The sequence below is a fragment of the Phyllostomus discolor genome, chromosome 7, assembly GCF_004126475.2.
Source record: "Phyllostomus discolor isolate MPI-MPIP mPhyDis1 chromosome 7, mPhyDis1.pri.v3, whole genome shotgun sequence".
NCBI lineage: Eukaryota > Metazoa > Chordata > Mammalia > Chiroptera > Phyllostomidae > Phyllostomus > Phyllostomus discolor.
Genome location: NC_040909.2, coordinates 41596762 through 41611174, shown reverse-complemented (window position 1 = coordinate 41611174; position 14413 = coordinate 41596762). Strand labels below are relative to the sequence as shown.

The window sequence follows — 14413 nt, the reverse complement described above, 5'->3', positions numbered from 1 at the left end:
CTGACCCCTGTGTGCTTCTCTAGCTGTTATGTCCTACCTCACCCTAATTATATGTACCTTCTGGTGTAGCCAAATGAAAATACTAGAATTCACTTAATGTTGCCTATGCTTTACCACCTTCAATCCTTCTAATAGTATTTTTACTTCTGCCTGGAATAACTTCATCTGCTCCACTGTAAAATGTTGTTCATCCTTGCTTAAGTATACACCTAATGTTTCAAATCAGTGAGCTCAATTGAATGAGTTTTCCCCTTCCTTTAGAACATATTTGTGCTAATGAAATCCACAATAATATGAAATGTAAGGAAAATGAAATGATGAAAATGACAGTAATATCTTACATCTATATTGCAGTTCCTTCTAATGTGTAATATTTCTAATAATGTTTACTTACTTGAGTTTTCCTCCTTTTACACAGGGAATTGCAATTCAGAGAGTGCAGTCATTAAACTTTATCAAGCACTCTACCATGCCAAATGCTGGGCTAATTTCTTTATTTACACCATTTAATTCACTCAGCCACTGCATTTCCTTTTTATCTAGCTGAAATAACAGGAAGGTTAACAACTTGGCCAAGGTCATACAACTCGTTAGTAATGAAATAAGACTTGTTTCACTAAAGTGTGTGCTCTCTAGCCACTGAGCTATTCACTTTGTTATTTAACTTACACTAAATAGAACTAGGATTGAAAATCAGATCTCCTGCCCTGGCTGGTGTGGCTCAGTGGATTGAACACTGGCCTGCAAACCAGACGGTTGCTAGTTCGATTCCCAGTCAAGTATATGTTGCCTGGGTTGCCGGCCAGGCCCCCAGTAGGGGGCATGTGAGAGGCAACCACACACTGATGTTTCTCTTCCTCTCTGTCTCCCTGCTTTCCCCTCTCTCTAAAAATAAATAAATAAAATCTTTTAAAAATAATATAAAAATCATATCTCTTGTATTGACCCAGGGCTTTTTCCCCTGCAGCACCTTGCTGAGAACTTTTTTTTATTATAGCTAGACTCTCAGATCCTGCTGCTAAATGGCATCTTTTAGCTCTGGATGAACAAGGTCAGAGTATGAGAATATAATATGTACTTTTGCAGGTTGTAAATGCCTTTTGCCGGCAAACGTCACCCGAGATGAAAGGGAAGGTGCTCACCCGGTTAAAGCACATCGTAGAGCTACAGAGAATCCTGGAAAAGTACTTGGCAGGTAAGGGAAGTACCCTGCTAGCCCTGGTTGGACAGCAGTAAGGAGATAAAGAATTCAGACTTTAAGCCAGGCTCAATTATAGCAAGGAGTGTATCCATTTTCCTCCCATCGTTATCTCAAAGAGCTCTTGCTCCTTAAAAAAATATAAAACATTGGTTGGGCTTTTGTAAAGCTGCTTTGCTTCGAGATCAAACTTGCAGTACCCTTGACTTCCTGAACATAGTTATGAACCCGGAGTAAAGCTGAAGGCTCTTACTGCCTTCTGACCATTAAGTAAACTTGTCTTTTAAAGTGCTAGCTTGATTCTCTGGGGAAAACGTGCAGCTCCCCTCAGGCCCTCGTCTAAATAACTGTGTAAAACCAACTGTTGTGTGACCAAATATTGTTAATATCTTCGGGTTGTAAATGTAAGCTAGTTTATTTTTAGTTCTTATCTGCTCATATATTTTATAGCATTATTTAGAATGGTTTTATAATTAATCATAATCAATAAATATGATACTCCTGTAAGTTATCTCTAACTATTTTCCTATGCCAAAACAGTTAATGTCAGATGATTTGAATGCATCTCACAGGAAGTGAGCCATGCTTGGTAGTTCTGGAAACTAGTTTTTAGCCAGTTGGGTGATTATCATTACCAATCAAATGGTGAGATATGGTTGGTATATATTGAGTTTCTGCCTGCTATTTCAGTCACCTCAGACTATAGTCCTCCCCTTGCAACCTTTGACTTGGAAACTTTGGATATAACACCTCATACCAGTACTGCTGTTTCAGCAAAAGTGAAAAAAACAAGGTGTCACAGGTATGTTCTTATATCTCCCTATGAGCTGCATTGAATTGACCTAAGAGGTTATATGCATCAGGGCATCAGTAATTGAGAAGAGATTATGTAATTGAACCCTTTCTATGGTATGGTTGTAAATAAACTATATTTGGGCCCTGGCCTTGTGGCTTAGTTGGGTTGGAGCATTGTTCTGTGCACTGAAAGGTTACCAGTTTGATTCCCTGTCAGGGCAAATGCCTAGGTTGTGGGTTCCTTGGTTGGGTGCATATGGAAAGTAAACAATCAATGTTTCTCTCTTTCTCTTTCTCCTTTTCTTGCTCCCTAAAAATCAATGGAAACATTGATTAAAATGAAAATTTTAAATTAAAAATAAATAAATGAACTATAATTTAAGGTTATAAAATTACCTCCTCTGTCTCTAGCATTTAGCAGATCGTTTAGCAAATGTGATGATTGATTCCTTGAGTCACTTTTCTCTTTTTCACACATGAGGAGGAAGGAAACAAAAAGCAGGTGGCAACAAAGCATCCTCTCATGACGTGCTTTCAAAGGAGGATGGCTCTGAATGTGACCCTACACCATCCAATAGAGGCCAGCTGGGAAAGGTATGAGATGATGCATATCCATACAGGTGTGTGACACTCCCTGAGGTTAATAGAGGGCCAGCTTTATTCTATTGTTGTCTGCATTTTACAAAGTGAAAAATTAGGGAAAGAAGAAGCAAACAGACTTTTGTAGGCCTTACAGTGTCCCTGTCAGTAGCAGAGATCGTATTAGACTCCAATTTCTTATCACTACCACACAGTTTTTCTAATTATTTTCTTTAATGTTTTACTCTCTTTTTTGCAACCTGTCAGTACTTAGAATTGTCTCTTGGAGTAATTATCAAGTTCTGTCTTCAGATGTAGTTGTAGATATACAACTTTTAGTCTCTTTCCCCTTCCAATCCCAAATTATCAAGTTATTGATGAATTGAGAGAACATGAAATGCTTTGTACAGTTTCTGATACTTAATAAAAGCATTGGCCTTTCCCCAAAACTCTATACCACTCACAAAGTAGGTTTTACATGTTTGTGTTATTGCCTGAACCACATGGATCCCGATTACTTCTGTTTTTTAACTACTATTTATTGTTTATTATGTATAACTCATCTACTCCTCCTAAAAACCCAAGCTTAGTATTCATATTCATATTTAATAAATGACAAAAATAAGACCCAGACAGGATAAGTGACTTGTCCAAGGTCATGCATTTAATAAGTGCTTGATCAAGGACTCAAAACCAAATCTTTTTTTTTTTAATTAATTTATTTTCCAGTTACTGTTGACATATTAGTTTCAGGTGTATAGAATAATAGACATTTATATACCTTATATAAATGGGTACTGATAAATCCAGTACCCATTTGACACTATGCATAGTTATTAGAATATTATTGGCTATATTCCTATGCTGTATTTACATCCCATGACTATTTTTATAACTGGCAGTTTGTACTTAATTTCTTTGACTTTTTTTACCCATCTCACCAATCCCTACCCAGCCATATGGCCACCATCAATTCAAGAAGACAAATCTTTTTGGCCCCTAAGCTTATAATTTTCTGTACCTCACCACAATGCCTTGACTTGTCTAATAGTTCATCTCTAAGTAGAAACCAACCAAGAACTTCAATGTGTGACCTATACCCCGATATTAAATTAGGTGCCCTGCCTCAGGGATTTTTAGGGACTTTGAAGAAAGAAATTTGGTCATGTGATGAAATTGTAACTTTCTGTGTAAGGTGAATGCATAATTGTACTTCAAAATCTTCATTAAAAATTATGCTAAATAATCCTGGCTGGTGTGGCTCAATGGATTTGTGAACCAGAGGGTCACCAGTTTGATTCTCAGTCATGGTACATGCCTGGGTTGTGGACCAGGCCCCCAGTGGAGGTCGCATGAGTAGCAACCGCACATTGATGTTTCTGTCCCTCTCTTTCTCCACCCCCTTTCTGTCTAAAAATAAATAAAATCTTTTTAAAAATTAGGCTAAATAGAATCCTTATTCTGTTGGTTGCTGCTACTTTCTCCCTAGGAGTTGAAAGGAAAAGAAGAAAAGACATTGTCACTACAGAATTACCATTTTTTATTCCGAGAGCTGGACATGGAGGTCTTCTCTATTCTGCATTGTGGTCTTGTGACCAAGTTCATCTTAGATACTGAAATGCACACTGAAGTAAGTGACAGCAGTAAGATCCCAGAACTTAATCTTTCAGAAAGTGCCTCAGGTCTATTCTTATTTCAAAAAGAACAACGACATTGAGAGAAGTTCGACTCTAGCTCCTAAAGCCTTTATTTGTGAAAGTAATGGTGAATAAAAACAAAACTAAGTTAAACATGAAGATAAAAAAAGAAAGTAGTGATAAATAACTGTCTGTCATGTCGATGTTTATAATCTGTTTTTTATAGTGTGTTAGACATTATAAAAGATCGTGGTAATGAGGTGATCCTTATTTTAGTTATTAACAATAAGCTGTTTAGATTACTTTTGTAGAGCAGCTCTGTTCTAGCTTGTAGAGGTCCATGCTATTTTTACTTTTTCATGGCATTTAGTCAGCATCTATGAGATGCTTATCAAGACACTTGTGTTTGCCAGTAATCTAGACATTGGCACTTCAGTAGTACATAAAGCATGATGCTTGCCTTCAAATAGTTCATAATCTAATAAAGGATGTGGACATAAGTAGCAGTGTGTGCTGTGTTGATGGTCTGAACCAAGTACTAATGAAACTGAGGAAAGAATGGTATTTATGAGGTTAGAAGAAGAGGACATTTTCACAGAAAAGCTAACTTTTGATATGGGATTTCACCAGAGAATAGAGGTTCACCAGGTTAAAAAGTCGAGAAATACTATGGATTTTTACCATAGATTTTTTATAAAAATGTAAGCTCCTTCAGAATAGACAGTTTTGTTGTTGTTTTTGATCTTTCTACATCAGCTTGTACCTGGAGATTCACCATAAATGTATACTGAGTGAACAATTCAAAGTAATACTATATTTGACCCATTCTGTGTCTGGTAGTATAATACGCTTATAGAGATCCTGTCCAGCAAAACATTAGGGGAAAGAAAATATGAAAGGATTATTTAATGAACAAAGAAAAGTGAAATTCCCTTGAATTGGTCATTTTTTATTTCAGAGTATTTAGGAAATGTAACTTAGATCCACAGCTGGAAGAATACACAGAGACATTTATTTCTAGAGAAAAAAATATGTCTTCTAAAACTATACTGCCTATGTAAATTTTGTTTTAATAATTTGAAATTTTGTTTTACTTTATAAATGCTTGACTTTTGGTGACATAACACAGTAGCCATTTATTTATATAAGATGGGGGAAGTTTTCCCCTTTCTTAGTCATGGTATGATTTTTCACCCATTGGGAAGACTAAATATAAAATGTGCTTCCCCAAAATAGATGGCTAGGATATGCTTGGAATTATTCTTTTCTTATTCCTTGTGACAGGCCACAGAAGTTGTACAACTTCAGCCCCCCGAGCTACTTTTCTTGCTGGAAGATCTCTCCCATAAGGTAGAGAATGTGCTGACACCTTCTGTTGCCAAGAGAGTTCCCTTCGTAAAGGTTAGTATAGGCAGAAGCACAGACATTGGCCTTAATGGGTTTGAGAACAAGGAGATTTTGTTAGTGAATAAGTTGGCACTTTCTGTGGCATTGTCTTTGGGTCACTGGGTAACATGGGAGCAGCCTCATTGCCAGATCATATTCACCTTGCTTTAGAAAGCAACTGTAAAACAGAAAACAATAAACCCACCCAAAACAGGAAATGTATTTCTAAATACCCCAAGCGTTCCTGAATCCTATTCTATGCTTGGGTTTTGGTTTTAACAGCCTCCCAAACTAAGCCTGTGCTCAAGCTTCAGTGTAATGGTTAATCATCTAGAGGCAGCCAGAACCTTCAACACATATATAATGTACAAATGTTCCATAGCATTTGGTAAAGCGGTTAGATGATGCACGTAACAAAATGTGAAAATTTTAGCCCTGGCCAGGTGTGTTGGTTGGTTGGAGTGTTGTCACATGCACCAAAAGGTTGCAGGTTTGAATCCCTGTTGGGGCACATACAGGAAGTAAGCAGTTGATGTTTCTTTTTCACATCAATGTTTCTCTCTCTCTAAAATCAATAAAAACGGTGAGGGTTTTTTTTTTAAGTGACAATCTTAGGTATAAACATTTAAACATTAACCCATTTGGTTACTTGATGTGTTATTCTAGTTTCTTTCCTGTTTTTACTCTTTATTTGCTCTATATTCTTACCCACCTAAATGACTTCTTTTTCTGTTAGAGCTTTATTTCGTTAGTAATTGTGGATCTATACTTCTCAAATACTGGTCATACTCTACAAAAGCCATTGTCTTTGTTATGTGATGAAGGAGCAAGATCCCTCTGTCAGAATAGAGTCTTAGGCAAGCAGTTAATTTGTTTATCCACCCCTACCTGGTGACGTAGGTTTAACTAAACTCCTTAATACACTTTTAATTTCAGAGAAACTATACAACTATTCCTTCCCCAGTAACTGTGAATTTATTGTAGAGTAAAGGAGGCCAGAATATTGGATTGTCACATCTCCAGCAGAGATCTGGCCAAGAAATTGCTCATTGTATTGTTCAGTTGCTGACCCCAATGTGTAACCATCTGGAGAACATTCACAACTATTTTCAGGTCAGAGGCCTATCTTATTATTATAGAGACTTATAAATCATTAAGTTAACAAGACACTTCATTTTTGGCTAAGAAATATTGAAGGAAAATGAAGGCAATTGCTGAAGCAACTTGTTCTAACAGCATTTTCTCCTTTCAGTGCTTAGCTACTGAGAATCACAGTGTAGTTGATGGACCAGGAATTCAAGTTCAAGAGTATCAAATAATGTCTTCCTGCTATCAGAGGCTACTGCAGATTTTTCATGGGCTTTTTGCTTGGTGAGTATGTGGAAGGTACATTAGGGAGAAATGATCCAGTAGTAGTTGCTTTTTCTTGATAGTCACTAAGGAACTGAGGTATAGAAAAGAAGGAAAAGGCTCCAAAAGCCTTAAGTAAATATGGTGCTTATTTTGGGAGTGTATTTGTCTGCATCATTTCATTTGATCTTGCACCCTCTTTGTCTTAGGGAGTTGCTATTAACTCATTTGAAAATTATATTACTTGCTGTTAGCTAGCTTGTAACAAATCTGGCCATCTCATTCTCAGCTAAGTTTGCTGGAGCAAGCTTTTTGTAGTGACATTGGAGAGATTGTTACTTAAGAAGTTGTAACTAAACAAGTTATGGAAAAAATCCAGATTATGTGGTAAAAAAAACAGCACATTTGGAGCTGGGGTATTTCTGGGTGCCTTCATGGAAGCAATGGAAGGTCAGCAGGCCCTTGAAGGGTAGATCGCCCTTGGGGAGGTAAAGGAAAGGGCTAGAACACACAGCATAGATGAAAGTAGAAATGAGGGAAATGTGTTCCTTAAATGTTTTTATTCCTCAGGGCTGGGGCCCTGGCCCCTCTGTTCTCATAAGTTTCTTGGTTAGTGTCACCCAAGCTTAAATTTGTGCTAAAACTTGTCTTCTAAGCTACAGACATTTATATCCAACTGCCTATGCAACACCCTCTTAGATGTGTTGTTGACACCTCAGTCTCATCACATGCAAAACAAAGCGTATCATCCTCGCCACTTCCTCAGTTTTGCCTGGTTAGGGAAATGGCACCACCAGCTCTCTGGGCCAGAAACCAGGAGTTATTCTTTGACCCTTCCTTTATTATCTGCCTTTTTTTCTCTCTCCCACATCTGACGACAAAATCCTGTTGATTTTACATTCTAAATAGCATCTAAAGAGCCATCTCATTCTTCACTCTTTCCAGACTCCTGTCATCTCTCACCAGTCTAGATTAGTGTCACAGCTGGTCTGTCTGCCTCCAGTTGCCCTCCCTTGGTCCATTCCTTATACTGCAGTCAGAGTGATCTTCCCAACACAAACCGTCTTATCCTATCCCTACTGTGGTTTCTGATTGCCCTTAGATTATTTGTTTAGTTCAAACTCTTTTACCTAACTTCTAAGACCTTTTATTACCTGAGCCTTGCTATTCCACTCATTGTCTTATACTCTGCTCTCTAGCTCTACGGAATTAATTTCGGCACCCTATGTAGTTTTCACCTGGAAGGATTCACTCATACTCATCCTTCTACCAGGATCCCCACCCTCCTTGACCTCCAGTCTTTTCTAACTCATCCTTGAAATCTGGATTTAAACTTTCTTAGGGGCATCTTCTCTGACTCTGAAGCCAGGTAAGCCTCCTTCCTACCTCTTCAGCCTCCAGCTGTCTTGTATTACTCTGGTATTCTTTTATGACAAAACTTATTACATGTTATTATAATTGTTCATTTGTCTTCCTTCCTAGACTCGTGAGTTCTCTAAGGGCCAAGACCAGTTATTGTATCTTCAGCTTTTAAGAACAGTGCCTGACTAGATTTGTATAGATGCTTCATCAGGGAGATATATGTATGGCAAATAAACACATGTAGAAATGTTTGATAGTATTAGTTATTTAGGAAATGCAAGTTAAAAATCACTGCATGGCTAAATTAAAAAGACTTACCCTGCCAAATTTTGACAAAGATGTGGAGCAACCGGAACTCTCACAGGCTGCTAGTGAGACTATAAAATGATACAGCTACTTTTAAAGACTTTTTTAGTTTCTTAAGAAGTTAGACACCTACCATATAATCCAACCATCCCACTTCTAGGTATTTACTCAAAAGATATAAAAGCATATGTTTACAGAGTGTCTTGAGCGTGAATGTTTACAGCAACTTTATTTGTGATGATAGCCCCAGACTGGAAACAACTCCATTCTTTGTTCATCAAATGGTGAATGAATAAATAAATTGTGGTATGTCCATATGGTGGAGTACTTTGTGCAACAACATGGGTAAAAAAAGAATTATCTTGAATAAAAAGCAAGCCCATAAGAGTATATAGTATTTGATCCCATGTATATGAAATTCTAGAAAAAGCATATAGTCTTGTAGTGACAGAAAACAGATCAATGGTTGCCTAGCATTGGGCAGGAGGATAGGGGGATAGATTACAAAGGAGTACAAAGAAATGTTTGGCTGTAATGGATATGTTCATTATTTTCATTGTGGTTATGGGTTCATAGGGTTATATGTAAGTCAGCTAATCAAATTCCACATTTTAAATACATGCAGTTTATTGTATTTCGATTTTACCTCCATAAAGCTGTCCAAAAAACAAAAGAATAGAACCTGATGCATATCCAGAATAAACTTGTAGAAAGGAAGAAAGACTACCACTGGTGACGTGGAAAGTTCTAGAGGAGCAGATCTGGGGGATCAGATTGTGCTGGGCCGTGAAGGTTAAGCAGAAGAATTTGAGTGTTGCCCAGGGAAGCAATTTTGAAGTTTCATGACCACACCATGATATAATGAAAGCAGTATTTTAGGAAATCCTCTTGATAGCAGTGCGCAAGGAGATTGGAAAGGAATGCAAAAAGACCAGTCTGTGCATGTGAAGATAAAGGCCTGATCTGGAGTCGTGGCTTGGCTTGGAAAGGCTGAGGCTGGAGGAAAGATAATCTGAAGATAGAATAATTAAGACTTAACTAATTTAGAAGAAGGAACAAGTTCTTTATTGAATACCTACTGTGGATTAGACATTGATGTAGCAATTTGACAAAATTATTTCTATTTTTGCAGGGGGGTGGGGCGGCAGACAGACCTATCTCTAGAATGTAGGGAATGAAGAGAGAACTTTCCCTTGAAACTAAACCTAGGTGGGCTATTAAATCTTTAAGGAAAGACATTCAACAGCCTGATACTCAGAGCTGTGACTAGATTTGGCACTTGAGTACTTTCAATACTTTAGTTTTGCTTTTTCTTCTATTGACTTACTGATGGCACAGACTGGAGGCTAAGATCCTCAAATGCTGTCCAAGCAATCTTCCTAAAACTAAGCTAAACCATACCTTGATTTTTCCTTAGGAGTGGATTTTCTCAACCTCAAAATCAGAATTTACTATACTCAGCCCTCGAGATCCTTACAAACCGACTGAAGCCAAGAGAGCCTGACCAGTCCTTGGAGGAACTGCTTAGGTGGGTCCAACTATATATATCCCAGAGAGTTTCTCAAGAAACTTCTAGGAATAAGACCTCTCGGAAATAACTTGGGTATCTCTTGGCAGTTATGAGGGAAGTTGATTTTTTAGCTACTTTTCTTCAGTTATATGAGCTTTCTCTCTTCTGTACTCAGATAAATCCTGAAGCATTAGAAACCATTAAACAAATCATTCTGAGTCTTCACACATCTTTCATTATGTAAAGTTTGCCTTTTCAGGTAATGATGGTGATGGTACTGACCATCTGCAGTCAACTCTTGATTATCTGGAGCCCTACTCTGTCTCTGAGTAGGGTTGGGTAATTAGATAGCAGCTGGTTATCACTGATTGCTCACCTGCATCCTTCCCCCAGTCTTAGCAAAAAGGGAACCAAGGTTGAGGGCTAGGCAGTGGAGGAGGGAGCTGAGGAGATCTAAAGGGCGTGGCTCCCAGCCTTCTCTCCCAGCTTCACCTGCCCTGGTAGCCTACCAGAGTGTCCAACCTTTTGGCATCTGTGTGCCATGCTGGAAGAAGAGTTGTCTTGGGCCACACATTAAATACAATGTGATATGTTATCACAAAAAAAAAATCTCACAATGTTTTAAGTAAATTTATGTTTTGTGTTGGGCCACATTCACAGCCATCCTGGGTTGCATGCGGTCCACAAGCCACAGGTTGGACACCCCTGGCTAGGCTATCACTGCGTCTGCAGTCAGTGCTTGTCATCTCTACCTTTAAGGCAGGACTCTTTTTCTTTGTTTCTTTTATTTTTAATTTTTTTTTTTGAGAGAGGTAGAAGAGGGGAGGGAGAAAGAGAGAGAGAAACATCAGTGGATTGCTTCTCACACACCCCCAGCCAGGGACCTGGCCCACAACCCAGGCATGTGCCCTGACTGGGAATCAAACTGATGACCCTTTGGTTCACAGGCCAGGACTCAATGCACTGAGTCACACCAGCCAGGATGCTCTTTTATTTTCAATACAGTACTTTTAAATTTGTTTTACATCCTTCCCAACTACCAATCAACAGGAGTTGACTGTAGTTTAATTTCAGTTACAGTTTTTGATTAATGTGACTTCCATCTTCCATTACTTCAGTGTCTTGAAAGCAACTGCAAAGGGCCGAATGTAATTTCAACTCCTTAACAGTTACAAAGTAGTTACATTTATACAGTCTTAAAATTATTTTGGCCCTTTGAAGGCAACTGTGAGACTAATTTGGCCCCCAATGAAAATGAGTTTGACACCCCTGGTATATGGTATATTTACCCAAAGCCCTGCTTTAGCTCTGACCTGTGTGGTTTGGTTGGGTGTCATTCTGCAGAATCAAAAGTTGCTAATTCAGTTTCCAGCCAGGGCACATGCCTGCGTTGTGAGCCTGGTTTCCTGCTGGGGCAAGTGCAAGAGGCAGTTGATTGATGTTTCTCTCCCTCTCTTTCTCCCTCTCTTCCCCTCTTTCTAAGAATAAGTAAAAACTTTAAAAAATACATGAAAGGAAAATTTTCTTAAAAAAAATAAAAGCTTTGCTTTATAATTTCCTTTCACCTTGTCCCTATGAACTCAGAATTTAAACATTTTTTTAATGTGCTGCTTAAGGCCTTAAAGAGCAAATCATTAATCCAGGGCTGCACATACAAGCCTAGTCTAGACTCGCACTTGGGAATCTTGCCATACATGACCCCTTCAAGGCCAGCATTCCACCCACTGGACTGTGTACTGCCCTGGCTTTCTCCATACAAAACTAATAGTTCTCAGTGAAGTTCTTGAAAGAAGGTTGCTACTAAAGCACCTGAAAATGAGGGCTCTGTTTAACCATCAGACACTTAAGTGGACTTGGACAACTCATGGATTTAGGTAACACTGTGGTGCTGTTGTTTTCTTGTCTCCTTACAGCCAAAGCTTCCAATACTTGCAGAATTTCCATCACAGCATTCCCAGTTTCCAGTCTGCTCTTTATCTCATCAGACTTTTGATGGTCATTTTGGAGAAGTCTACAGCTCCTACTCAGAACAGAGGAAAAATTGGTGATGGACCCAGATCCAGTTTTTTTTTTTTTTTTTTAAGATTTTATTTATTTATTTTTAGAGAGGGAAGGGGGGGAGAGAGAGAGAGAGAGAGAGAGACATCAATGTGCAGTTGCTGTGGCCATGGCCTGCAACCCAGGCATGTGCCCTGACTGGGAATTGAACCTGTGATACTTTGGTTCGCAGCCCACGCTCAATCCACTGAGCTATGCCAGCCAGGGCCAGTTTTTTTTTTTTTCATAATAAGATTAATAGCTCAAGCTTGTAAACTTGGGGTTTCCTAGGATCTTTTATGTTTTACATGTAAATCCCCGCATAACTGTGGATGTGCCCTCTTGCTATAAAAGAAGGACATTTCCCCAGAAAGAGCTATGACTGATCTCTGGTGACATTGCTTAGTCTGAATATGGTTAGTTCAGTTGGCTAGAAAATTTTGTTTGGCCTCCATTTATTCCTGTCCTTCCGTTATTTTATTTTATTTAATTACAGGAGCCATTTGACAAAAAGGAACATAAACCATGTGGTTAATAAAATGGGTGAAAAGGGAGAAATCAGGATTAAGTGTAAAGAATAGCCTGGCTCCATCATTTTTTCTTTTAACTACCTTTTATCATAGCTTTTGGAATGCAGCTCATTGATTATGCATACTAATTGGCAACACAGAAAGCCAGAAGAAAATGCAAAACAGTCCTTTGTTATTCCTTATTGGTTAAAGGGGCAGATTTTGATTTAAATCTCTGAGGTGGCTACTGCTTATTGGCCTGCCCAGGAGGAACAAGATTGGCTTTCTCGCTGCTGAGTAGCATTCTCTTTCTGTGTATGTGTATCAAGATGGGGTGAGAGGGTGGGACATGTTGGGTCTTAGACAGATGATTTTTCTGGTAGAAGGGCCAGTGGAACAGGAACCTATGGCAGCTTTTTTCTAATTGTCTGTTAGACCAGAAACTTTTTAGTAAGTGGAAAAGAATCATTCTTTTGATCACTAATCATCTCCCAAAGCCTGAAAAACAGAGTGAGGTCTGTTTTCCACACATGAGAGAACTTTGTCTTGTTTCTCCAACAGCTTCCCTGTCCAAACATTTCCTCTGTCGGGTGTGGCCAAGTGGGGAGAAAGAAAAGAGCAGCATCCCTAATGACCAGCTCCACGCTTTGCTGAGGTAAGGTGCTCCCTTTCTCTCCATGAGCCCAATAGTCTCCTATTTTGCCACTGTTGGCATCCCTCATCTGGTTAAAGACAGAAATTACCTTGGTTAGGGAGAACTGGAAACAATGAAATAGGTTGAAATGAATAAAATTTAGAAAAGGTAGATCATAAGATCCTCTAGTTCTGTTTTCCAGTCAGCTAGTTTCTTATTGAATCAAAGAGGAAGAGAAGTCTACAGTTGTATCCTGCCTTGTTAAGCAGCAAATCAGATATTTATTTATTGCCTACAATATCCAAGACATGTTCATCACTTCTAAGGTGTCTAAATGCATTTCTAATTCAGACATGTTCTTGCCTCCTGTCATATAACTGGAATATTTTTTTAAATTTTTAAAAAAGATTTTGTTTGTATGTTTGTTTTTAGACAGAGGGGAAGGGAGGGAGAAGAGAGGGAGAGAAACATCAATGTGTGGTTACCTCTTGCATGCCCCCAACCTGGGACCTTAGCCACAACCCAGGCATGTGCCCTGAGTGGGAATTGAATCAGCAAACCTTTGGTTCACAGAGCAGTGCTCAATCCACTGAGCTGCACCAGCCAGGGCTATTTAAAAAATTTTTAGTGTCAGTAGTTGTTGTAGAGCTTCATACCTGGTACTATCTCTAGAAAGAAGTCTTGGTTTAGGAATTCTATAACGTGTTCATATTCCTATGGCTCTCAATGCAGCGTCTACCTGGAGCACACAGACAGTGTTCTGAAGGCCATAGAGGAGATTGCCGGTGTTGGTGTCCCAGAACTGATCAACTCTTCTAAAGATGCACCTTCCTCCACATTCCCTACACTGACCAGGTAAGGGAGTCTCTCCTCCGCTTCTCTCCTAAGTTAGATTTACACCGTCCAATATATGTAGTTTCCAGGTAACTACCTTATTCTTCATCTGATTCTGATACAGATGGTAAATAACAGTCACTTATTTTACACATGGAATGTCTACTATGCATTCTTTCCAAGTGGCTCTCAGCCAGACTATGTGAAAGGACCTTATTGAGGAATGAATTTTTAGTCTTTACAGTCTTAAAAGGCAACGAATCTTTAGTCACTAAA

The 14413-nt window shown here is 38.8% G+C and overlaps 1 protein-coding gene across 1 annotated transcript in view; it reads left to right on the top strand.

The window, feature by feature from the left end:
• The window catches only part of FANCD2 (FA complementation group D2), a 63025-nt gene that overhangs the window by 38583 nt on the left and 10029 nt on the right, over positions 1-14413 (top strand). The window contains 12 exon segments of the mRNA XM_036030822.1: positions 1087-1195; positions 1889-1980; positions 1982-2000; positions 2475-2587; positions 4062-4202; positions 5494-5610; positions 6580-6708; positions 6848-6966; positions 10031-10141; positions 12037-12167; positions 13231-13324; positions 14036-14158. Of these exon segments, the coding sequence (XP_035886715.1) occupies positions 1087-1195; positions 1889-1980; positions 1982-2000; positions 2475-2587; positions 4062-4202; positions 5494-5610; positions 6580-6708; positions 6848-6966; positions 10031-10141; positions 12037-12167; positions 13231-13324; positions 14036-14158 (1298 nt within the window).